The sequence below is a fragment of the Phalacrocorax carbo genome, chromosome 1 (genome assembly GCF_963921805.1).
Source record: "Phalacrocorax carbo chromosome 1, bPhaCar2.1, whole genome shotgun sequence".
Classification (NCBI taxonomy): Eukaryota; Metazoa; Chordata; class Aves; order Suliformes; family Phalacrocoracidae; genus Phalacrocorax; species Phalacrocorax carbo.
The window spans coordinates 188254051-188281235 of record NC_087513.1 but is presented as its reverse complement, the minus strand read 5'-3'; the positions used below and the strand labels follow the sequence as shown (position 1 = coordinate 188281235).

At 41.3% G+C, this 27185-nt stretch overlaps 1 protein-coding gene across 2 annotated transcripts in view; it reads right to left on the bottom strand.

The window, feature by feature from the left end:
• Positions 1–10097: 10097 nt before the first annotated feature.
• The window catches only part of RNASEH2B (ribonuclease H2 subunit B), a 44532-nt gene continuing 27444 nt past the window's right edge, over positions 10098–27185 (bottom strand). The window contains exons 7-11 of one of the 2 annotated variants that reach the window (XM_064440911.1): positions 26928–27033; positions 23843–23921; positions 22857–22899; positions 18059–18139; positions 15365–16117 (exon numbers count right to left, since the gene is read on the bottom strand). In XM_064440911.1, the coding sequence (XP_064296981.1) occupies positions 16010–16117; positions 18059–18139; positions 22857–22899; positions 23843–23921; positions 26928–27033 (417 nt within the window). In that variant the 3' untranslated portion in view covers positions 15365–16009. Of the gene's footprint in view, positions 12105–15364; positions 16118–18058; positions 18140–22856; positions 22900–23842; positions 23922–26927; positions 27034–27185 lie in introns of those variants that run through there. The other variant, XM_064440912.1, reaches the window with a different exon arrangement.

Below are 27185 nucleotides of genomic sequence, written 5' to 3'. Positions count from 1 at the left end.
TATGTTCTACACCCTACAAAGGAGGAGGAAATGCAGTGCTGAGAAGGTAAAGCCCAACGTACTTTGGATAAAAATAAAGTACATACTTTCAATCAGAAGGATACATAAGCACGAACACCTTGCCATGGTCTGGATGAGCAAATCAATGTTGAGTGTTTCTTATTCTCCTAAGAATGGTGGTCTGCTTTATACGGGAGTTCATCTAGGTCCTCCGTTGTCATAGGACAGTAGAATAATTCGGGTTGGGAGGGACCTCAGGAAGTCTCTATGCAACCTCCTGCTCAAAACAGGGTCAGATAGGAGATCAGACTGAGTTGTTCAGGGGTTTATTCAGTCTGGTCTTGAAACCTTCAGCAATAGAGACAGCACAATCTCTTTACTGTTACAGTCCACTGCTGGACTGTTCTCGTGGGAAAAAAGTTTTTCCATATTTGCAGTCAGAACCTCTCTTGTTTCCACTTCGGTGTGTTTTCTGCTTTTTTTTTTTGTACTGCTGTGAAGAGCTTGGCTCCATCTTCTCTATGACCTTCCTGTAGGCACTGGGGGGCTGCTGGTGGGTCTCCCCAAGGATGTCTCTTCTCCAGGCTGAACAAGCCCATCTCTCCCACCCTGTCCTCACAGGGCAAGTGCTCCAGACCCCAACCATCTCAGTGGCTTCCCCTGAGCTCCCTCCAGTTTATCGATGTCTTTTTTTTTGCACCAGGGGCCCAAAAGGGGACACAGTATTGAGATGTGGTGTAAAGTGTGCTGATCAGACTGGGATGATCACTGTCCTAGCATACTGATGTTGCTCCTGTCAATACAGCTGTTGCAGGAGGCTGTTGCCCATCATTGCTGCCCATCATGCTGTTAGCTGCTGTGCAGCTCTCTCTCCCCAGGACCCCAACTCCTTTCTGCAGAGCTGCTCCCCGGCCAGGCAGCCTCACTGCAGGGCTCTTTCCTTTCCAGGTGTAGGACTTGGCGTTTGTCCTTGTTGAATTTCATAAGGTTCCTGTCAGCCCATTCCTCCAGCCTGTCTCAGGCCCTCTGGATGGCAGCCCTACCCCTCAGTATATTGACTGACCCCACCATATTGACTGATGTGGTGTCATCTGCACACTTGATGAGAGCACACTCCTCACCTCATCCAGGTCACTGATAAAGCCATTAAACAGGGCAGATTCCAGAACAGACCTGCAATACCCCACTAGTCACATGCATCCAGGTAGGGTCTGGCCAATAACCATGACCCTTTGAGCTTGGCCATCCAACCAGGCCAATCAACCCGTCTGGTTGCCCACCCATCCAGACCATAATGTCCCAACCTGGGTAAAACAAATACTATGGGAAAGTATGTCAAAAACCTTACTAAAACCAGTGCAGGTGATATCCACCACTCTTGCCTCAACCACAAATCCAGACTTTTTGTCTTAGAAACCAATCAAGGTCAGGTGTGATATACCTTCTCTTAAATCTGTGCTAGTTTTCTCCTTCATGTGCCTGGAAATGTGCTCCAAAAAGACTTATTCCATGCTTTTCTCAGGGCCTGCAGTGTCTTCCCTAGATTAGTCTTTTGGCTTTTTTTGCAGATGGGTGCAAAGTTCACCTTTCTCCAGTCATCAGAGACCTCCCTCAGTCTCCACAACCTTTCAAAAACGATAGAAAGCAACCTAGCAAGGGTGTCGGCCTGAACTGTTACATCAACCTTGGAGGCAGCCTTTCAGTCCCATGGACTTGTACAGGTTGGATTCACTCACGTAGTCCCTGGCTCAGTCCTGCACTGCTGGTTGTTCTCCTTGAACCCTTTCAATGCACACAGAGGTCTGGGACACGTTTATTGGTGAAGACTGAAGCAAAAGAAGGCATTGAGCACCTCAGCCCTGTAGACCTCCAGTCAAAATATCACCTGCCCTATTCAGCAACAGGCCCACATATTTCTTGTTCAGCCTATTACTACTAATGTAGAAACCCTTCACGTTGTCCTTTGCAAACCTGAGTTCCAGTTGTGCTTCAGGTTTCCTCTCACCATCCCTTCATGCCTGGGAAATGTCTCTAAATTCCTTCTCTGTTGTCTGGCAGTACTTCCACCTCCTGTATGCTGCCTTTTTGCTCTGGAGCTCTACCATGAGTCCTCTGCTTTACCAGGCTGGTCTCCTGGTCTACTTGTTTTCATGAATTTTGGGATGACCTATTCCTGTGCTTGGAGGATGCTGTCCTTACAGATATGCCAGCTTTCATGAGGTCCTTTGCCCTCCAGAGCAGCCCCCGTGGGATCTCACCTACCAGTTCCCTGACTAAGCTGAAATCTGCTCCCATGAAGTCCAGGGTCTGCATTCACCTTCATCACTCCCATCAGGATCTTAAACTCCACTATTTCATTGTCATTATAGCTCAGGCTGCCATTATCACATCCCCAAACTGTCCTTCCTTGTTAGCGAATAGCAGATCCAGCTATGCATCACTCCCGGTTGATGTGCAAAGGAGTTATCTCTGACACAATCCAGAAGTCTTCTTGACTGCTTGTGTCCAGCAGCGTTGCCCTTCCAGCAAATGTTAGGTAGGTTAAAGTTCCCTGTGAGAACCAGGGTCTGATAGTCAGAGGCTTCTTCAAACTGTTTAAAGTATTCATATGCTTCCTCACACTGGTCTGTGAGACACTCCCACCGTGATGTCACACTCACTGTTTTGTCTTCTGGTCCCATCCCACATGCAGCTGTTGTTGGCCCTGTAGAGGAGCTCCATATATGGGGCGGAATGGGATCGACCCGAGAGTACTGAGGGAGCTGGCGGAGGAGCTCGCCAAGCCATTCTCCATCATTTATCAGCAGTTCTGGTTAACGGGGAGGTCCCAGGTGACTGGAAGCTTGCCAGTGTGACACTCATCTACAAGAAGGGCCAGAAGGAGGATCTGGGGAACTACTGGCCAGTCAGCCTGACCTTGGTACTGGGGAAGGTTATGGAACGGTTCATCTTGAATGTGCTCACCAAGCAGGTGCAGGACAACCAGGTGATCAGACCCAGCCGGCATGACTTCATGAAAGGCAGGTCCTGCCTGACCAACCTGATCTCTTTCTATGACAGGGTGGCCCGCCTAATGGGTGAGGGAAAAGGCTGTGGATGTTTTCTACCTAGACTTTAGTAAAGCTTTTGATACTGTCTCCCACAGTATCTTTCCAGAGAAGCTGGTGGCTCATGGCTTGGACAGGTATACTCGTTGCTGGGTAAAAAACTGACTGGATGGCCAAGCTCAGAGAGTGGTGGTGAATGGAGCTAAATTCCACTGGCGGCCAGTCAGGAGTGGGGTTCCCCAGGGCTCAGTGTTGGGGCCAGCTCAGTTTAATATCTGTATCAATGATCTGGACAAGGGGATGGAGTGCACCCTCAGTAAGTTTGCAGACGACACCAAGTTGGGTGGCCAGTGTTCATCTGCTTGAGGGTAGGAAGGCTCTCCAGAGGGACCTGGACAGGCTGGATCTATGGGCTTAGGCCAACTGTATGAGGTTTAACAAGGCCAAGTTCTGGGTCCTGCACTTGGGTCACAACAACCCCATGAAATGCTATAGGCTTGGAGAGAGTGGCTGGAAAGCTGCTGCCCGCTGGAGAAGGACCTGGGGGTACTGGTTGACAGCTGGCTGAACATTAGCCAGCAGTGTGCCCAGGTGGCCAAGAAGGCCAACAGCATCCTGGCTTGTGTCAGGAATAGTGTGGCCAGCAGGAGCAGGGAGGTGATTGTGCCCCTCTACTGGGCACTGATGAGGCCGCACCTTGAATATTGTGGTCAGTTTTGGGCCCCTCACTGCAAGAAGGACATTGAGGTGCTGGAGCATGTCCAGAGAAGAGCAATGAAGCTGGTGAAAGGTCTGGAGCACAAGTCTTATGAGGATCGGCTGAGGGAGCTGGGGTTGTTTAGTCTGGAGAAAAGGAGGCTGAGGGGAGACCTCCTCGCTCTCTACAACTACCTGAAAGGAAGTTGTAGTGAGGTGAGTGTTGGTCTCTTCTTCCAAGTTACTAGTGATAGAACAAAACGGCTTCAAGCTGCATCAGAAGAGGTTTAGGTTGAATATTAGGAAAAATTTCCCCACTGAAAGAGCGGTCAGGCACTGGAACAGGCTGCCCAGAGAGGTGGTAGAATCACCATCCCTGGAGGTGTTCAAAAAACATGTAGACATGGCACTTCAGGGCGTGGTTTAGGAGACATGGTAGTGTTTGATTATCCTAGAGGTCTCTTCTAACCTTAATGATTCTATGATTCTATGATCCAAACTGCTCCTTCACATAGACAGTAGTCCCTCTCTTCATCTTGCCTGCCTCTTTCCTGAGCTTGTATCTATCCATTACACTTGGGCAAACTGTCCCACTATTTTTCGTATACCAATGGTGTTGTAGTGTCGTGTCTGCATGCAGAGCCATAGTTCCTCCTGTTTGTTTCCCAGACTGGCTGTATCCGTGTAATTATACTTGAGGCAAGATCCCCTTTGCCCTGCTTTATCATTTATGAAGTCGTTCTTTCATCGAACATGCTGCAGCCTCTGCTATTGACCTTGTACACTACTACCTCACTTAACTGGGTCATCATCACTGCCTCCCTCCCTTGTCCTTCCTAGTTAAGCTCTCTTTACCAGGTTGGTCAGCCTATTGGCAAAGATGCTTTTGCTCAGGTGGATCCCATCTCTGCCTTGCAGGCCTCAGTCCTCAGAGAGTGTCCCATGGTTGCAAATGCCCAATCCCTGTTGACACCAGGTGTGCAATCAGGTGTTGACCCATGGGAGCTATCTGTTCCTCCCCAAGCCCTTTCCTTCCCTCATGGAGACCAGGTGTTCTGAGCATAATGGCTTAGGCTCTGCCAACCTATAAACATCAGTATGTTAATACGCACTGTTCATTTAAACTCAATACTTCCAAACCCTAGAAAATAATTTAGCTACACAACTCCCATTCTGCTCAATAGGATTTGTGTGGTTACACTTTGGCGGAGTTGAAAATACACACACGTAGACCAGAACACATGGACACAAGTATGAGGACAACTGAGAATGTCACTGGTTTTAGTTATTCTGCAAGTCCTGTCGGACAGATACCTCATCTTTCAGTGGTCTTCAAAGCCAAGTAGGGCTTTTTTGTACACTGTAAAAATAAACAGTCTTCTATAAAGAACTGCTGAAAAAGGCCCTGGAAAACTTTGGACCCAGAATCCCTCTGAACCTTGTAAGTACTACTGGCAAGATCATTAGGATTTGGACTCGATGATCCTTGTGGGTCCCTTCCAACTCAGGACATTCTATGATTCTATGATTTCTGTGGTGTTTTTTTCTTAAAAAGGTCCAGTAATGTTTTCTTCTTGCCATGGAGTAGCATGTCCATTCTAATGAGTTACTGCTTTTTAGTCGTTTCCTGCTACCCAGTGGTTTTCACATACCACTGGCACAAGTAAAGAACATTTATTGCACAACTCCCAGACAAAATGAGAGGATGGAAAAGTGCTGAACCATGGTCCTCTTTCCTCCCCTGTGCTGTCCAAGCTCTCTCTCTCCTCTCTGCCCTTCTTACCTCTGCTCCTGTATTTCCCATCTTGAGCCTCTTCGCCCCCTAACTTCCTGCAAAAAAACCCCACCTCTGATCCCTGTAGGAGACCTTTTGGCTCATGCTGCTGGTCACTAAGCAGAAGCCTAGCCCTGGAAGGGAAATGTCAATCTTTTCAAGCCCAACATATGCGCACAGGGACAACTTGCCTTGGAAATATAAAACACAGCAGACAATCATCCCTGAAGGCCTGACCTCTGCCAAAGCTGCACTCTCTAACCAACTGGCTGGGAAAAAAGGACATAGCACACTCGCTGCAGTTTTGTGGCAGCACATCCATTACAGATTTCACAGAATTATAGAACAGCCCAGGTTGGAAGGGACCTTGAAAGATCATCTGGTCCAACCTTTTGTGGGAAAGGGAGCCTAGATGAGATTATCTAGCACCCTGTCCAATTGCATCTTGAAAACCTCCAGCGATGGGGACTCTACCACGTCCCTGGAGAGGTTATTCCAGTGAATGGTTGTTCCTACTGTAAAAAATATCTTCCTTATGTCACAATAAAAACCTCTCCCAGTGCAACATATACCTGTTGCTCCTTGTCTTCTCCGAGTGACTGCTCATGAAGAGAGAGCCTTTCTCTTTGTAGCTGCCCTTTAACTACTGGAACACTGTGATAAGGTCCCCCTGAGCCTTCTCTTCTCCAGGGAGAAAAGACCTAACTCCATCAGTCTTTCCTCATAGGGCAGGTTCTCCAGCCCTTTGATCATCTTTGTGGCCCTCCTTTGGACCTTCTCCAGTCTGTCCATGTCTTTCTTGAATTGAAGGGACCAGAACTGGAGACAGTTCTCCACGTGCATCCTGACAAACGCAGAGCAGAGTAGGATGATCAAGTCTCTCTCTCTGCTAGATTTCCCCACTACTTTCAAACTTACGTCCTCGTTTCAATCTCACTCCAGTTCTGCCACTGCTCTATCTGCTTAGAGCTGCAGCAGAGCGCATGCTTATGCCTGTGCTGGGGGTGCAGCACTTGCAAAGGTTAAAATCCTGTCCTGCCTGGGAGGAGTGTGAATGGGGAATCTCTCCTTGTCTTCACAGATCTTGCAAGTTGCCCAAATAACCTGTCATTCAATAAGTTATCCTGGGAGCACCTATCCTGCTAAAACCCCATGGACATATTTTGTTTTGCTAGGCTTATGGTATAACCAGACTTCAGGAAGGCCAGAAGCTACAATTGTTTCTTACTAAGGGCAAAATCATACCAAAGCAGTACAAAAACTGCTTTTGTCTGTGGGGAAAAATGGCAGCATTAAATCCTCCACAAAGCTTCTGTTCTGCAAAGCCCAGCCTAAACCAACAATTCATTACCTGGAGCTAGAGAAAAACTTCCCTCCATCCACATTTGGGAGCCTGGGTCAGGGTCCAGTTACTCTGCAGCAGGTTGTCTGCCTCACACAGTGTTACGAACCAAGTGGTAATCTCACATTGCTTTTCCTGAAACCAGAGCAAATCAGTGTCTCTGTGTAGCTCTGGTCTCTAAAGAGGCGTTCCTGCTTGTGGTAGGCGTATGGGAATTCAAAGAAGTTCGGGTTGAGTTCACCGGATTCAGTTTTAAATGTATTTTTATTTAAACTGTAATCCTGTGAGGTAGTAACTGTCACAACTTACTGTGATGAGGTAGGGAGACATAATTCACAGTTTATAGATTGAAGGCTGAGGGACAGAGAGTTGAAGTACACTTGGATATACTCTTTCAGTTGAGCCTTAACATCTTAAACAGTTACGATCCTCTGGCTGTTAGTTGCTGTTTTAATTCACACTGAAAGGCTGAATGTGCTTTGCACAATAAGTCACAGCATCGCAGCCAAAGGGGCAGGGGGCAGTTAACAGCTGAGAAACAATAACTGGAAATTAAGGGTCTAAAACTCCTTAAAATCCACCACAAGGTTACATCTGGAAAGGGGGGAGAGGCCCGGATCAACTTACCCAACTTCACTGCTTGCAGATAAAACAGATCATCTAGTCCAATTCTTCAGTGTTTCCTTGTAGGCTGATGGGAATGTTTTAGGCACCAGAGAGTGGACTGCAAAATTATTACAAACAAGTTTTGCCCTCTCAAACAGAGAACAATAATCTGGGGGGCAGGGGATTGATAGGGCAAAATGTCAACTATTGTTTTAGTGGGCTGCAAGGGGAAACAATTTGGCAACAGTGCAGAATGTAATCTGTAGGGCAGAGATGGGAGGTTTCCCCTCCCAACAGAACAGATTAAAAATTAAGTTTATTATGTATTTATAAAATGAGGAGAGAGAAGAGAGAGAGAAACAACACTTACTGGAAAGCTAAAGAGATCTTGAGAGCCAGACCTATCCTGTCTAAATTCAATTCCTCAAGTACAGGAGTGCCTCCAGTTCTTGAAGGCACTACAGTCGTACTGAAGACAGCCATCTACAAATTGCGCGTGGGCACACAGAGTGTCTAGGCTTATCTCACTGTGCATGAGAAAAAGCCATAGCTCCAGTGGACAACTCTGGAATACAAAAGTCACCTTTTCAGGATGCTTTCTATTAATATCAGGGAAGCTGTGTAGAGGTGCGTAGAGACTTAACTTTCAGGTGGTTAAAATGAGGTGGAATGACTCCTTAATGACTTCCTTCAAGGAAGCTTCAGTTATCCCTAGCTACCAACCTCTGTAACCATTCTGCTCAGTTTATCTGATGTAGGACTGACTACAAGATCAGAAAGTATATCAGCTATTTTTTTACTTTCACTCCTACTAAATCAAGTTTGGACTGTTTATGAGAAGACTGGAGAAGACTGAGGCAGGATCTTATCAGTGCTTATAAATATCTAAAGGGAGGGTGTCAAGGGGATGGGACCAGACTCTTTTCAGTGGTGCCCAATGACAGGACAAGGGGCAATGGGCACAAGTTGGAACACAGGAAGTTCCACCTCAATATGAGTAAAAAACTTCTTTCCTGTGAGGGTGCCAGAGCAGTGGGACAGGCTGCCCAGGGAGGCTGTGGAGTCCCTTCCCTGGAGACATTCAACACCTGCCTGGACGCGCTCCTGTGCCCCTGCTCTGGGTGTGCCTGCTCAAGCAGGGGGGTTGGATGAGATGATCTCCAGAGGTCCCTTCCAGCCCCTGCCATTCTGTGACTGTGTGATGAACCTCTAGCAATGCCAGCTGCACAGGGAATTTAAGAGGAAGCGGCTGGTGGTTGCATTCACAACCAGGACCAGCTTCACTCATTTGTAGGGTTGCAGAAAGGTTTGATTTTGGCCATCTTCATGAATGTGAATGCCTGTTCCGAAACAGTTTACTTGGTTGGCCCAAAGTCAAGGGGATCTTTTTCTTTTTGAAAAAGATCTTTTGAAAAAGAATCAGGCCCTCAGAGTGAGAAGACAAAGGGTGAGCACAACAATGAACGTAACCCCAAATTCGAAGCCAGATTTTAAAGCATAGCTTTTCACTTTCCTATTAGCTTCCCTTTTTTTAAAATCGATGAGCTTCACTGAGGCGTTGTTCTACCTGTGATAACTTTGCTTGCTCTGCAACTATCTCAGGGCACAAAACACATTTTAGAAGGGAGCTCTGGAAAAATTAGGGCAATTTGCAATGTGACAGACTCTGAAGACACAATGGTTGTGCACACAGAGGGTACTAGAGAGCTAAGCTTAGACACCTGAGCTACGGCAGTGCGTTAAAGATGGAAAGCAACATGCCACTCTTCAGTCTTCGCATTACTTTGCGAACTGACTTTATTGCTTTAAGCGCTGTAAATGCTATTTCATGTTTAAATAGAAGCTGCCTTAGTGCTTTGTCCCCAGCACTGGTAATTCTGTTTCTGCAGGTAGGGGCTGGCGAGTGATGGGTTTATGAAATGGTACAAATCTTACTGATTTTCTTGCTTGCTTCTCATTAATACTGATAAACCAACTTGACCGCCAAACAAAAAACCCCACCACATTTGCTTTGCCCCTTGCTCTCTGAATTTTACAAATGAAATCGCAATAACTCTCCTAACAGCCTTGAAGCCTCACGTCAGCACTTAGCGCAGCATCATGGCGATACCAGCATAATGTTTTGGCAGCGGAACAGCTTTTCCCTTGTGTTTGATTAACTGTCTGCTACAGAAACACATGGAAAAGAATTGTCTATCAGTTCTGTGCAAGTCTGTGACGGAGCATCTACACGCTGTATACGTGATGGCGAAGAACGTGAAATGTGTGAAAAATGACATGAATATCACATCATTCTCTTCTCCTCGACTCCCCTCATCCCGCCATCACTCAGAGGTTCGCCACATTCATGAAAATCAAAATGGCCAGAGTACGTAGGCCAACAAGCATATGGACACAGAAATGGGTTCTCACAAGAGCACAGTAAGGGCCTCAAGCATTGGCCTGATTGCTTCACTGGTTCTGTCTTAATGAACTTTTAGATTTGTATCTATCTCAGGATTCATTATTTCCTTCACCTCAGGCTCAGGATTACAGACTAGCTTGTGGACGGCAGCATTAGTATTAGTAGTCTGACTGCACTGCCTTTTTCTTTGTGTTTCTCTGTGAAATCAATGAAGAAGTAACCAACTAATTATTCCAAAGGTATTTATTTTTCTTGTACATGAAATAAAAATAAAATCTTACCAAAAAATGGAACAACACTTTACTGAAATACATAGTCTGATTCATACATCAAACATTTTTCTTTAGTATAAGCTAGAAAAATAGATATTTCACCTTGGGCCCATACAATATTCTTGTAGTACTCCCTAGAAAACTATGTTAAAAAAATATTTTTCCCTTGAGAAGGGACAGTGCACATTGCTTAACCAGGCAAGAATTCAGTGCAAAATTTTCAAAGAAGCATTCAGACTGCATTTCCTTTCATACACGGTTCCTAAATGGTCAACAGTTGAGGTTTTTCAGATTCTGAGACAGAGTTGATGAGAATCAGTTGAAAAGGAAGTTGAATGAGCTTTTGCCTCTTTGTCTTGGAATTTCGTTTTTAGCAATGTCCTGCTAAACTCTTCTTGGAGATATCGTTTGGCTTAAAGTTAGGCACAATTTGTCAGAGTGGAAGCAAAATACTTTTTCACTTGTTACCTAGAATGCTTCAAATATATTCAAGCGTTACAGAACATTTTGGCCATTTGCTGCCGGTGTCTGTGAATGGGGGTCACGGTTAAAATTTACAGAAGTGCACGTTCATTATGTTCAAAATCCTGTCAATTATTACTTTTAAAAAGTTTTGTAGCAAAGAGCTAGATATTAATGGTAGTTTGATAAACAGGTATTTAAGTTAAAAACATTGGGCTGCATCTGACACAGATCACATAAGGATCGCGTAAGGATTAACCCTTAATCACTTAAGGATTAGCATCCTTTTTCTGCATGTTTTATGTAGACTCAAGTTGACATTTTGGTTAACGTTCACTCCACAGAAAGCGTCTCTCACATGATTAAAAAAATCATAAATAATTAGGTCTTTCTTTTTTTAACCTGGAGGATTACATACATTATGGTTTACTTCTCAACACAAGATGTACACGTTATTTTATACATGTTTCCAAGGTTTCAATCCCTTAGAAAAAAAGAAGTGAAATCAAAACACAACTTCCCCATCAGCCCCACTGAACACATGTCCTACCTCAAGCTTTAGCACTTCAGGAGTCAGACTGTCCGCACAACAAGAGGTAGGCGACATCTTTTGGATAAAAGGTCAGGGTTGGATGAAACCATTTAAATCAAACTCAGTGCAATAATTTTTAAAAAATATAAACGTCCTAAAAAACAGAGTTAACTTTTTCTCAGTTTGGATGATTCTGTCTGAACATTGGGCTTCTAGTCCAAAAAGGCCATCTTGTTGAATTTGGCTGGATTTTGAAAAAGGAAGGAGAAAATTACATACAACATATTTTGCTATGCAGCTTCTAAAACTTGTAATTATGGCCACTAAAATCATATATTCTGTTAAAAAATGAGTACAAAAAGAGAAAATTCATACAAAATCAAGTCATTATTTAAGACTGGCTCAAGGATGCTGTTGGTCTGACCTTGCAAAATACTTAGGCAGGTGCTTAATTTTAAGCATGTGAGTCATTGTGCCAAGAGAGATTTTATGGTGGACACTAATGCACAAATATTAGTTAGACTGGCTCTTCCACTTCAAGATAAGCATGGATGTAAGTGCTTTGCTGGATATGGATCAGGATGCTCAGCACCTAACAGGACTTTAGGCGCTGATCCAGCAAAGCACTTACCCACACGAACAACACTGCTGACTTTAAGATCACTGCTCATGTGCTTAACATTAGGCGTGCTCGTAAGTGCTTTCCTGGAAGGGCCCGATAGACCAATAGCGTATAAGCTATAAAATTTGAAGAAGTGTATATTTAACACACCGCGTATTTAACAATGTTAATCTGCTGAGATTTGCTTTTTCTTGGAACAGGACATGTCTAACTTCAAGCATTTATTTTCAGAAAGTGCGTAAAAAAAGCCTTTAAAAGCTGCTTTGAGATTATGACAAATTAAAATAGTATTAGTGAGTCTCCTTATGCTCCCTTCATCTCTTCTTTGCACGTCTTTGCACAGGCATCTACAAAGGAAAGAGAAAACCCTAGTCATAAACATTAATCTATTCAAATAAGCATCCATGCATTTAGTTTGCCTCTAAAAAGCAGCAAGTCGGATGCAACTGACCACCTGAAAACAAGCATCACTGAACTCTTCTGACTTCCAGATCTGAATGCAAATTCTGCCAAGCCGCCTTTTCCACTGAAAATATTTAAATCACCAATTGTCACTTCAACAAATAGAACTAAGTTTATTACTTAAGACTGAAAATGATGTGCAAGTCCAGCCCTTACATATCCCTAAGTCAATGCTGATATTTCCGTATGAAGTTTCCCATGCCCGCTGTTATCAATCCGTTTGCAGTGTGATGTCTAAAAAAGCACAAATGTAAGAGCTGCTTAATCCCAAAACAACAACTATAAAAGCATCACAACTCATCAGATATTTACATGAACACGTAGAGATGGCATGTTAATGCCAAAAAGAAATAAAGTAGAGCCACATTTCTATAATGGCGCTGGCATCTTGTTTCATACTAAGCTAACCAAGGAAGAAACAGCAAAGCAGCACTTCATAATGACCTACTGCTACCGCTGGCCAGTCACAGTAACTATATTTAAATCCTCGTAGTGGTAGGAAATATTGTTTTATGTATTTGGCACCACATGCCCTTCATAACTTCTTACAGCTACATGCTGAGGAAGTTTCAAAGTTACTAAACGTATTTCATAAAGGGAAAAGAGTTTTCGTTTTCACGTGAAAGCTCTAATGGCTTTTGGAAATGGCTTATATTTTTTGTCATGCACTAATTCCTGCTCAACCAAAAGCACAGTCGCTAATAAAATTACTATTGTTGTAAGTTATGGCATAGCTGACAGCTGAAGTCGAGATGTGACACGCTAAAGCACAACACATCTATGCACAGAGGAAGAACTCCAGACTTAAGTCCTTGAGAGCAGCGGCAGATGTGAAAGTCACGTATGGAGAAAGAAAAAGAAAATCGGGACCCCCAGATCAGAAGTCAGCGCAAAGGCTTCCCATCTCTATCAGAATTGTCCTCCTCTGTCCTGAATTCTGACCAGAGAAACTGGGACTTTTTCTGAGAAGAAAGGTTCTTGAACTGTTCAGTCAATGAAGAGATGCATTTCCAAAATTTATTTCACAAAACTTTTGAGCTATTCAAACCCAAACTCCTAAAAGTAGCAGGTTTAAACATCCAGAAGAGCTTCTACCACGTATCTGTCCTACCACATAGTGCCTGTTTCTAATGTAACCCTTGGTTTTCCATTCAAACTCCTGCTTGTCTGCCTTCTCGACATCTTCCCATCTTCCAGTGCTTGGAATTGGCTTGCCATTAATAGACAGACGACTCCTTTCCTCTCATTTACCAAAATCCTCCCTAAGATGTTGCTTACTGCACAGAACTTCTCCGTTAACATGACAGTATGCGCCTGTTCTTTTTCTTCTTTTTTTCATAACATTATCCTGCGCTTTGAGCGGTAATTTTCAAAAGTTGTCATCACTGGTGCATCCCTCTCCTACTGATACGAAGTTGGGGGGTTTGGCTGTCGAATAAACTGCTGGGCCAGGCTGAATGTTTTCCAAAATCTAACCCTTCCAGTTCATGACCACGATTGCTCATTCTGGCCTCACGAAATGCAGTTCCTTCCAATCATAGTAAGGACCCACTGGATAAACCAGTACGTGCTGCTACACCTCTTCGCTTCAGCCTAGACAAGTCAGGTAGGAAAGAAGCAAGATGGCAATTCTAAAAGTGCTGCACATCAAAATTGTCACATACGTTGACACCTACTACTGATTTTAAACTCGTCTGATAGTTAATGTCAGAAAAGGAAACTTTACTGATAGGGCTGGTGAAATTCTGCTAAAGACAGCTGAACAACAAGGCAGTGTGGTATAACAGGAATTTCTCTACGGCTCCACGTAGAAATTCCTGGGTTTTCTTGTGTCTCCTACCACCCCCACCCCGATATTGTTTCAGAAAGTTGACATTCATGACTGGAATTTTATTAAAGCACCAAATAGCCTGGGATGATTCTAACTGAAAAATCAATAAAGTCTCTGCACCTGAATCACACACTTCTCAACTTAAGTTCAAACACTAGTACTACAGGCTGATTTTCAGAGGTAACAAAGACTTACAGTAGTGCTTCCTTAGAATGCCTGAAAAGCATTCTTTTTTTTCCCCCAGGAACTTAAATTTGATTCTAGATGATCCACTTCAGACAAACTTTTTTAGAACCAGGAACATTAACTGTACGCTCTTGGGAGGCCATCCACATTAGTTAAATAAATCTCTCTGTAATCAGAGATGAAGATTCCATAGATTTCCAAGTATTTTCCTCTTTAGAATTCCAACCATACTGACTTCCCCAATTTACAAAACTATGCCCAAAACTCTGAAAAACCCACTGGTTTGAAAGGCACAGAAACCCCAAGGACAGCAGACAACACACAGCAAGGCTTCTCATTCATTTCTGGCTGGAAGAGAATGCCACAGAGCTCTTCAACCGAACAGACACCACTGTAATCCACGGGTTGTAAACAGCAGCAAGTAAATCTGAAGAGAAAACCCCTAGTTTCTCTGAAACTCCCTGTTATCAAAGGATATGGGCAGATTCTCTACTGAGCTGAAGTAGTAAAGAATGACATATTTTAAGTGTCTTTCTAAAACACACATAGTAGTTGATCCACAGTAATGGCTCAGTGCAACAACTGGTGGATGAAACCATGAGTTAGTGTCATGCAGAATTGGCTAGGCCTATACAAATGATCCCAGTGACTCCATCTCTTCTTCAATTCTGTGGATCAGGGAAGTTGCAACACAGCAGACAGCCATCCCTCTGAATACACAGGAATACTCTGTAATGAGGAAAGAACGCACCCAAGAGAGAGCAGTGCGTTGTAAGTAACAGTCCTACCTTGTACAAAACTTCATAAAACTAAACCCTATCCAAGACAGTCATACTTAAGCTTTTGAATTATGCATCCAGCTCCAAATAGGCTTCTTTAAAAGCCCCAGTTTTGCCTTTAAATAAATATTTCCCCAATTATTTTTGTAAGGACCTACTGACCTTGGAACCAAACATAAAAATACCCCTATATTGCTACGTGTTAAGAGATTTATCATGTAAGTCCAAAGTGATGTTGTAATTCTTCAAGGATTAAAATTTATATACAGGAAACTACCAAAACCCCTTAAGAAATGTCCTGAAGCCTAATCTAACTCTTGAAACGTACAGCAAATACAACAAGCACAAATACGTCACATAAAGTACTTTATTGCATTACGTGCACATCGCCATTTACTGCAATTTGTTTCTAGCATATTCAAACCAACCAAAATCCCTGTATAGATGCTACCTTTGCCTTGATAATTGCCACCAATGGCAATGCTTACATCAGCACTTACATTTGGGTCAACATAAAAACCTAACGATGCCATCCTACTCTGGTGTTATACTGGGTAAAAATCTCCAGAAAGTCTTGAAAAACAATGCTCCTTATGAACGAAAAACTGTCCTTAAAAAGTCATCAGAGGAGGGCATGTTTCCAGCCCAGAATGGAGTGCAATGGAGAAAACTCCGTGGTTGCCTTGACTCAGCTTGCTCTAGAACAAGCAGCAGTACAGTCTGGCACCACGCTAAACCTTGCTTCTCAGCGCACAGGGCCGTGCTACTGCAGCTAGGCTGTCTTCCTGCCCCAGGCTGGAATATCTGCAGGGTACTGCCTTGCCCCACTGAGGCATAACAGCTCTGTCCCACACTAGCTCACAGATCTCTTCATCACACTCCACCATGTACACAGACATGCCCTGAATATATTATACTAACAAAAAAACCCAGGAGACATCTTTAGCTTAACATAAAAATAACCACTGTATAAAACTCTTTCAGGAACAAGTCTTTATTTTGATGCTTTAGGTTTGGAGGTGAAGAAAGTAGAAATGGATTTCATTCCACTCTTATCGACTTTGGCCAGAGCCTTCTGTGCTGCAGACATCTTGCTGTTTGCCTGTTAGTGAAATGATAAAGAGAAGTTAAGCAGCATCTCCATAGGAGGGGGGTAGAAGCTACGAACTCCTAAACACTGAAGTCAAGCAAGAAGTTGCAATGCTTTTTTAGTATACAGCCATAAAGATAATGTTATGGAGGCTTTAAATTGTAGGAGAAAAACCTTACTAAACAAATTTGAGATTATTCAAACAGAAAAATACTTGTCACGAATTTAAGTAACCTGAGACAAAGACAGAGAATCAATTACAAAGACCTGGAGGTGAAACATCTTTCTGCAGAATAAGGCATCCCAACTCAAACGTTTACTTTGGGATAATCCCTGAGTGTGCATTTAGAGGAATAATGCATGCGACAGAACAGATGCATACTGTACCCTCCGACTCAATCTCATGATTATGCTGTCAGCAGGCTGAATTACAGCCTTGCATTACAGATGATGAATAATTCACACTGATTTATTGTCAAAGACTCTATGCACAGTGAAATAAAGGGAAAAAAGATGGAAGAACTAAGAATGAAGAAGGTAACTAACATTTGCAAAGCACTTGGAGGCCGCTGGGACAACTTCCCAGACTTTTACACCTAAAACACATTTTATGAGCCACGTTTTATAGAGCTGACCTCTTTTCTTCCTTACGTTTTAAAATGTTATGTTTTAAATCTCTAGCTGTTTTCCCTATTAAGAAAACTTTGCATTGACCTTTCTTTATGATACTTCTCAGTCTGCAGAACTTCACAATTACAGTACTTAGGATCAGCTAGAAGGTTACGGATAGGATGGAGATATGCAACAACAGTATGATCGTCTGCGTTACTATACAAACAAAAACACTGCCAAAGTATTTAAACGAGTAGTATACTGTACAGAGTCCAAGAGCTATCTTTTCTTTCCCAGTTTCTCTCATCAATGTGCTTCATTATTTCAGAAGTGAATAATATTTAATGTTAACATGAATTATCTCTCCTCAGTTTATTTCTGTCTTTATGCTCAGTTCAAAAGCTATAGGTATATAATCGGGGAAGGGGAGAAACATGAATATTTTGAACTATTTATCACCTTCACTTAGGGGGCAATCCTTGTCTTTCTTCAAAACTAGCATATGCCCTGATTAAAAAAATTTCTGGGGGTTTGGGAGGGAGGAAGGAGTGCATCTGTCACCAGCTGCTTCTCTTTGCAAAGGGATAAAAGAGTAGTCAGCATTAGTCTGAAGGTCACAAGACCAGCACAGAGGGTCTTTTTGCTTCCCAATGGACTGGAGAAGGATTCATTTTCTTTCAAAGTTCAGAGAAATAAGCCAGTGCAAGCCTCACAACTTTGGCACACACAGACAATCTATTTCTTTTCACATCTCTGTTGCTCTCCTAGGAATAGTACAGTGGCAGGCACCACTGGACTTAGATTTGAACTGGCCTCCAAACTTGTGTTGGAGCTGGCAATCAGCAAGCTCTGTGTTGATTTGATTTCATTAAGCTGACATAAGAAAGTGCACAAGCAATATTTCTAGGTAAATATAAGGCCTGTCTTAGCATGCCTTGGAATTTAAGTGAATGCTGCCATCTTTGTTTCTTTTTCAAATAACTGAAATTTAACAGTTGCTGTCACTAAGCCACAGGATTTCTTACCTGAAGATCTCAAAGAGCTTTGCAAACATTAGCTGAGCACCTTAACACGTGTCAAAATCTGTGAGGTTCACTCGAATGTACACTGATAAAATACAGTCAAACAGTAACAGTATAGAAGAGTTCAGAATGGGACATAAAGACTATCAAAGTCAAATTAAACCTGAAGGAAAAGTTCAGGGAGATACAACTACAGACATCTCCCATTTTGTATTTGTCTTTCTGATGTGTTTTGGAGGAGAAAAATAGGCACTCTGTACTAGTGCTGGATATTAATCTATGCTTTAGCAAAAGGTGCACGACTGCAAGGCCTGCTTACCTTTTTGGTTTTCAGATTGCTGCTGTTAAACTTAGTATAGTCTTCTTCTGCTTCCACAGGGACATCTGACAATTTCCTTTTCTGAAATGTTAGAGTGAGGAAGTTGCTCTGTCAACCACTTTTACGATGTACACACATGGAAGTTTAAAGGTTTGGCTTTATAATGTAACCATAGCACTAAAACAGGACTGGCAACCAACTGAAGAATCTGCAGTAACAGTGGAAGATTTCTCTTTGTAGTTGTCTTCTTTACACATGTATACCATCTCTACAGTATTCAGAAGAGACCTTCCGTTGTCATGGGAAGCATTTTCTTCATTCTAGCCTTCTGAAGAACAACTTCTAGAAATCACTTGAATCCTGTTTTTAACTTCCATGGTTGTGACTTTGGTGTCAAAGTCTATTAAGAGAACCTTTATGGAGCAGCTGTTGGAAGTTAGTGTCTAACAACTAAGGAACCTAGACTCTGGTCCCCACAGTCTCATGGAACTGTGCAGCAACTCCAGTGTTATTGCTATCTGCCAACACCAGTGGATCATCATCTAGTCTATTATCTGTTTGTGCACAACTTTTAAAAGTAATTAGTTTCTACAGTTTGGCAACAGTGAAACACTGACATAGTACTGCTGGCTGCTTCATCACTTGAATCCAAGAGTATATTAACAAGCTTGACTCTGCATGTGCTGGGTGCCTTCTAACTTCAGAAATAATGGAAGTGAATGGTTCTCGGCACTTCACATGATCAGGCCTTAAGAATGAATATTTCTTTCCATAAACTGTGAGCATGTGTTTTGTTTAAAGGTGAAAACTTCCTGGTATGTTTCCAAAAGGGGAAAAAAAAAGTATATAGTATTTTACAACACTGTATTTTTATTATTATTATATATCTGATATTACTACCCTGTCCTTAATATCCTGTGAAATCTAAACTGTGGCCTTCCTAGTTTTTGTGCCAAAGAGAGTGATTTTGCAAGCAACTTGGATGGTACCATACGTTTTAAGATCCTGTTTTATTCATTTTGTTTATGGTGCTTGTGATCTCTCTCTCTCCTTCCCTCTCTCTCTTTGGCACAGAAGCCAGGTCTGCAGCTTAGATTTCTCAGCTCTTAGAACCAGATCCAACAGCAGCCTTTTCTTTTGATTTCAAAGGGATCTGGATCAGCCTCCCTAGGAGGCTGTTTACTGTGCTGTGATTACATTTTCAAATGACAATCTAATGAATAATTACTATTCTCCTCTTTCTGGAATCTGATAAACAAGTTTTTTTAAACTTACAACAAAATGTTTGCTTTTCAGCAAAACATTTGCTGTTTAGTTCTAGCAGAGCCTACATATTTTTTTGTAGATGTCTGTCATCATCTGCCAATGGCCGTGCTCCCTGTGCTGACAAACTAGACAGTATGGCGATTACAACACAAGATCAATGGCTTACAATTAATAGCAAGAACATGTAATTTTGATTTAATCATTAAATCACAGAGTCCAGACTGTACCCAGTTTACCCTTGTACTGCAAGAGAGAGAATCTGTCGCAGCTTTTCTGTTAACCACTTCAGTTTCTAAATCTCTCCTCCCTTCAGAATTAAACATCATTTCTAAACATGCAATTACTTTACCATAATAGAAAATACATGTTAAACCCTCCTTTATTCGCCATAATTCTATACTATGCCTGTCAATACACCTTTGCCGTCAACACAAGTGAATACACGTCAATGCAAGTGAATAAAAATGATCTAAAGGAGACTACAGGTTCCAGTGCACAAGCCTGCCTTGCTCCTCTGAGATTGTGAAATAAAGGAGTGTTTGAATCTCTGAAGTTGCAAAGACTTAAATGCAGAAGCATCATACACACCCTGGTCAGTGCTCTGGAAATTAATCAGATCCTCAGCAAGATTTCACTGCCCAACAACTGAACAGTTCTAAGCCTCATTTCCTCTGTAACCAAACTGCTGAAATAAAACTATTTTTAAAAATAGATCCTCAGAATTATCCCAATGGTATAAAAGCTATTCGTACATAATATATAATGTACATCACATGTAGTTTAATATAGTTGTTGTAACATGCTTATATGGCTAATGAATATCAGTTGGCTCCTGATGTGTGTTTAATATTTCTTACAATGCATAAAGATAATTCTTAACTGAATCAAAGGGCCAAGTAACTGTGCAGCCAGAACAACTGTCCAACCACATGGAAATAACTTATATCCACGGATATACATTGGAGAACAAATGCTATTAATAACAGTAGGGCCCAATTATTCCTGCATGTGCTAGCTGACATACTGCTTAACAGAACAGTCAGTGAACCAGCCAGAAATGAGGTTATTTTAGACTTTGTTTCAGTAAGTAGCAGGGACATTGCAGGAAAGGTCGGTGTAGTAAGTAACCTAGTTTCAGTAGATATAGGGTGCCTCAGTTTAAATTAAATTGAAAGGATAGTCAAAAGTGGGATTCTTGGTTCTAGAGGGGCAAACTTTGCAAACCATATGCATTACTTCTCTAAGCCAAAGTGAAGGGACTTGATGTGTGAGGAAGACACTTGCAATGTAAAAGAAAAAGATGGAAGAAGTGATTTTGGATCTTTTACTTCAAACAAGGTAAAAAATCTTGAAGGAAAGGGCTTCTCAGACTAAACTATACAAATGCTTGCCCTTACTCACACAGATGCACTCGTATTTCCCCCCGCCCCCAAAAAAAGATGCTAGGCGTAAGCAGAATTCTGCAATGAAGAAAGGCTGCCAAAAAAAAAAAACCAAACCCCCCCAAAATAGATTTGTTTTAGGGGTCAGGTAATACTGGGATAAAGTGAGAACTGCCAAAAAGTCAAGCTGAGTTAGACCTTGGAAAGGAAATTAAAACAAATAGTAGAAGGTTGTTTAGCCACAGAGGCAAAAAGGGAATCAAAAAAGAAAAAGTGAAGCTGCTATACAGTAAGGATTGGATAAGTATTAAAGCTAATCTATGTGTAGCCCCAAAATGGAATAAATCCTTTGCCTCAGTAAATTGTTTTCAGTAAAGATGAAGAGGTTAAATACAGGGGCAGAAAAAAGAACAGAAATCACTCTATTCAAGATAGAAGTAAAACTCAACATGCTGACACTGTTGGGAGACTGCCTCAGAAATCACAAGTCCAGACGCAAAACCTGGCAACTGTTCTATCAGGTAAGGAACATACTGCTGCAGAATAGCCGAACACCCATCTATATGTAAGGAAGAGACAAAAGTGACAGTAGGTCTCAGCAGAAGGGGGTGGCGGGGGGGGGGGGCGGCAGTGGAAAGTGAAAGAAGACTAATTAAAGATATAGAGTAAATAAAAACTAAACATAGGTCATGCCCTCTGACTTATCTTTTTATCTCAAAGACAATGCATTTTCTGGTAGCAGAAAATGTGAAGGATTGCCAGAGGACTTGACATGGTGCCACTTAAGCAACTAAAATTATAGAAAATAAAGATTGCATAAGAATTTTAAGGTAGGTAAGAAACTGGGTAAAAGGGAAACAAAGGCAAATAATGCAGAAAGGAATGTCATTGGATCAGATGGAGATCACTAGCGGAGCGCCACGAACAATATCTATTCAAAAGGTTCATTAATTGTTAAAGATAACAGCATGCTAACATTTGCTGAATGTACACCAGAGTAGCATTATGAATACCTAAGGAGCTTTTAACACTATGAAGGAAAAAACAGAGAACCTTCAAGACTGGAAACATTAAAAACGGGTGACGCGTACAGCAGTACAAGGTCATGTTCACAGCAGCTAACTGCATTAATTTATTGTAAATCTAAATACTGATCAACTAAAAATTGCAGTGGAGAAAAAAAACCACTGTGTGTCTTACCTATTCCTAGCATGACCGTGAGCTATCCGGTACATCACACAGTAACAGAGGCAAATGGGTCTCTTAAGATACAATGAGATAAAGTACTTCCAGTTAAGTCAAGAAGGGAGGAATACCATCATATTATACCGGTGAAGGTTGTATCATGATTAATTATATATGATTCCGGTCATCTGGTTTGAAACAATTGAATTCACCTTGGAATAGGTGTAAAGAAATGTTCCTGCGATGATGAGGGAATGGAGGACCCATCTTGCACAACCAAGTTTGGCTTCACAAAATGAAAACAGAAAGGATATTATGTTTTCCTTTTACACATTGAAAGGACTAATGTTAGGGAGGGAAAAGAACCATTTCAATTAAAAACAACAATGATAATGTTAGCACAAAAGCGCAGGGGAATAAATTGGCCATGAATAAATTCAAGGTGGAATTTACAGGAAGGTTTCTGAGCATCAGAGGAATGAGGTTATAGAACAGTCTTCCAAGAGAAGTAATGGAAAGAAAAAATCCTAATGAGACTCACAGTGAAGAATGGTCAGCGTATGAGAGATTATCCAACATGGTTGTCTGGGAATCGATGACCCAGGAGGTCCCTTTCAGGGTCCTCATAAATTACATATGAAAGAAAACCTATGAGGTCATATTGTCCCATCAACCTCAATAAAACTAAATAAGCAAAACACGTATGAAAAGACTGCTGACCAAAAACATAAAATATGTCTGTCTCTTTCCCTCCCTTTTTTTAAACAGGAAAACCAACCAAAATATTCCCTATTAAAAAATATGAGGTACCTGGTAAATTTCTTGTGTTATTTCAAACTGGCTTTTCACAAAGCCAACTTACTTATTGTATTGACCCAGTGCTTGGCCTAGTCTAGTTTTAATAATAACTGAGAGAAATCAGCTTACAACGCAACGTATCTGTCACTATCTTAATGTTCTCCTACCTTCAATGGTGGCTCTGGTACTTGGCTTTTAAGTTCTGGGAGCCTGTAGAACAAAAGATTTGAAGTTATAAATTAAGACAGCTGGATCGCACAAAATAAAGTTTATAATCACTTCCACACAAAGGCTGCTTTGGTTATCAGCTGCTCACACATGGCATGTGTTTGCAAAAAAACCAGCTCATGGACTTTTTATTTCTGACTTAGATAACTAAAGCAGAGCTAGGCACCATAGGCTCTTTCAAAAGTTCTTAGATCTGGCAACCAAAACAGGAGAACTCCACCTTACTTTTGAAACCCTTCGCTATTAGTAAGATGGTATTATAAAGTACACAACATCTCTTCAATTAAACTGTTAAGCTATGGGACTTGAAGCAGCAAATTGCACATTTTCCCACAGGCCACCATAACAGAAGCCTTTGAACAGAACTGAACTAAGGGGCAGGTGCAGGGTCCCAGCGATGCTCCAAGCAAAGTCCGCTGCTGGCAGGGAACACCAGGATGAGGATGCTGGCTCACCTTCCAGATTTAAATACAAACTAACACAGGTTAGATATGTGAAGTCAAACCCCAGCAGCACTGCGTAAGTAGGGAAAGGGAAAGAGGGCTGGGGATGACAGTTCTACTCCTGGCTCTGCTGCTCATGCTTGACAATTCCAGACAAACTCCTTTAACTCTTTGGACTTCCTTCCCTGCCTTGGTTTAAGATGGGATACATTGCTCAGGGTTTCATGGTACCACTATGATAACAGACATATCAGACTTAATATATTACATCTCTTCTCCAGCCCAGGGTCCTTAGCATCATAGGAACAACAGAAAGGCACACTCTACATTTGAAAAAAATCACATTTCAAGTGTGGCAAATCTAATCTCATTGTGTCATTCACTGCAACCTTGATAAACAAATCTCAGTATTCAACAGAAATGACCAAAAGGACATTAATGCATGACACACAAAACTAGCAGCTAGCTAGAACAATACTTACCCTAAGTATTTTAACAACTTCTTACTCAGATCTTCAGGAATATATTCTGATATTAACCCATGGGCATACCGTACATAGTCTTCAGGAACAGAGCAGGGAGTGGGAAGGAGAAGAAAAAGAACATTCACATTATACAGTCACGTTGCCTTAGCCATGTTGCATGTGCTACCATAAATCATAAGGTTGAATTAATAGTAAGAGACTTCTAATGGATACACTGTGATGGTTCTCTGTGTTGAGTAGTTTATGTTATATGACACTTGTAGGTTTATTTAAAAAGTAAAGACTTACTACACTCACTTTGTCAGCACATGTTATTAATATCTGCTGTATGTACTTTACAAAAGCTTCACTTTCTGAGAATACTAGATATCATGTATTTTTCTGGAGAAATTAAATTTTAAAAACCTGCAAAAGTAAAAAGCTGACTCAACAGAACATGCAATCATTAATTTTAAAGCATCTGGATCTTACAATTATTTGGCAAGGGCTTCAGTACTAAAGTACATTTTCTGGCTTCAACTGAAAACAATTAGATGAGACAATGAGTCTATTTCAAAGTCGTGTACTTAATTTCAGTACTTTACGCAAAATGCCAAGGCCTATCTAAACATCACTGGCAAGACAGGATAATTATCTGTGGAAATATGAACTACTAGAAGCTGTTTTCAGTACAGGGCACTCCTGCTATAAATGTTTTCTGAGAGACTGGGAAAAAAAAAAGTGACCCTTTTATAACATGAAGCCCTAAACCAGATCTTTTCCTGTCACGTTCTACACAAGCACTTTCTGATCATGGGCTGGATCTTTTAAACTTGCTGTTGTTGGGCTGCTAGAGAGTAACTGCACCCATGCACAGAAAGTATTTGCCAGACAGACATTAAGCTAAAATCTCACCTCTGAATTCTATCTACGACAGGCCAGCTCTACCTGTTCATACGCCTACACATGTAGAGAGTTCAGAAGCATGTGGTAAACTAGCCTCAGGGTAGTAAAGAGCTATTTATTCCTTTTTATTTTTTTTAAATATAAAAAGCCCGATGCAAACTGGCATTGAAGCAGAAAGCATTAACAAACTGACACCAGCATATCCATTTCAATTATACTGACATCAAATTCTTAGTATCTTCTATCTGCACTGCCTCCTGCATCTTCTATCTTCCTCCACTGCCTAGATTCAAAGGATTTGTCACTCCCTAAGCCCACTTTAGGGTCAGGAGAGAACAAGAAATAACTCTAATCCAAGACAATTTCACCTCAGCACTTAGTATGTCCAATTTATCGCTTAAGAAAAATATTCCCATCATTTCACTCTTTGCATTATGACACTGAACGGTGAGTCCAAGTCAACTGCTATTATTTTGTACTAAATACAAAACCCGTTCTCTCTGCATTTCTGCCTTGAAGCAATCTTCACTGGCTTCCTTTACCAGTTTTAAAATACCACTGTTTGCCTTCTAGGGAGTCTGTGTTCTCACCCTAGCCTTCCTTTGTTATTAACCTCCTGTCAAACATCAGGAATATTTGTGTACCTCCCTTCTTTGTCTTCTGAATGAAATATGCAGGTCTCACATGTTTAACCTCCCCTCCTTCCCTATATGCACTCATTACATCCTCCCAGACTTTCGCTCTACAACATCTGTAGATGCTAACTACACATACCCATCTATTTATAAGGTACTGAAATTTCATAATACACCTATGAAAGCAACTCTTTACAGATAAAAATTGCGCTGTCATGGCAGTGAAAGGATCAGACCAGAAAATTAGTCTTATTAAAAATAAGTGTTGAGTAAGGTCAGTTTGACTTCCTGTCATTCACCTTGCTAGATACAGTGGGACTGCCTCCAACACTTACCTACTTTTAACCCCCAGTATTCCCTATTTCAATGCTGCTCTTTTAAGCCTAAAAAAAGGCTTTTAAAAAGACTATTATATCCATGTTACTCCAAGTAAGAAGGAAGGTGGAAAAAACACTGCAGATGAGTATAATTACAAATTTCAAGTGATAAAGTATTAAAGCATAGTCAAGATGGTTGCTGTCAGGACAATTTTCCCTTTCTTTTAAAAAATGGGGGTGGGGAGAAGGATGAAAAGCTACTGTAACGTTGAAGTCACAAGTTTTGCAGCTTTGCCTCTTTTTAAAAACCATGTACTACAATCTCTGTTCTATAAAACTGTCTAGTTGCCTCTTAAATCTCATTTATGTTGTTTCCTTTGATATCATTACTTGGTAACGCATTTTCCACTTGGTCAGCAAGTTGCTTTGTTTCTCCTTATTTTTCAACAGCATGCATACTTCTGAATGTCTTTGCAATAAGAAACAATTTACTTTTGTTCTTCTTGTGCTAAACTTTTCTTAATTTTCATTAACATTCAAAGAATTTATTCTGAGTCCGTTTTCAAGTTTCTCTACACAACTTCATACCACAGTAACATTCAGGACATTATCCTCTGCAGGGAAAAGGTGACTAGAAGCAAACTCCAGACTTTTTGGTACCAGGACTGTCAATTTCAGGGAAATTTAATACGTATCATTAAAGTTTTTGCCCTTAGTAAGCACACACTTGTGTATTCTCTACATTTGTCACATAAAGTAATGTTTGGACCAGGAGCTTTCACTCTGTGACTATGACTTCCTAAGACCCCTTCCCTTTTTGGAGAATTTTATGAGGAGTATTTGCATGCTAATAAAAACAATAATAATGAAGAAGTCTGTTCTAATACAGAAACACTTATTGGGTGGATACTCATATATATATTCTAAGCACGTGTCCTGTTGTCCAAGACAGTCTCAATTCAGCAAAGCACTTCAGCATATATTTCACTGAGAAAAGGTCTTCTTGAACTAAGGAGAAGCTAAAAGAACGTCTACCTACTGTTAATTACAATGGCATCTGATGGAGGTACCAAAAAACTCAGGAAAGTCAAGGCAGACTGTCACAACATATATGGAATTTTCTCTACAGGAATAAATTTAGTGCGAAGGCAAATTTCAGTACATTTTAGATTCTAATAATGTGTTTTATCTCCACATATGCAATTTCACAAAAATGGAATTCATTACAATGTTTAGTTTTCTTACCTTCCTCAGTATCTGTGATGTGTTTACCGCTGATAAATGTAGCTGCGTATACCCCTTCACTTACACATATATTGTTGCTTTTAAGTGCTTTCACTGTTTGACTGACCTATTGGAAACCACAGAACGAAATGTCTGTATCAGTGTTGTTATGCGCATGTTAATGCAGTGACAAAGCTCTTGTAATTTTGTTTCAAGCACATAAAACACTCAAGTTATGGACTGTGGTGAAATTTAATATACATTTGTAATGACTAGCAT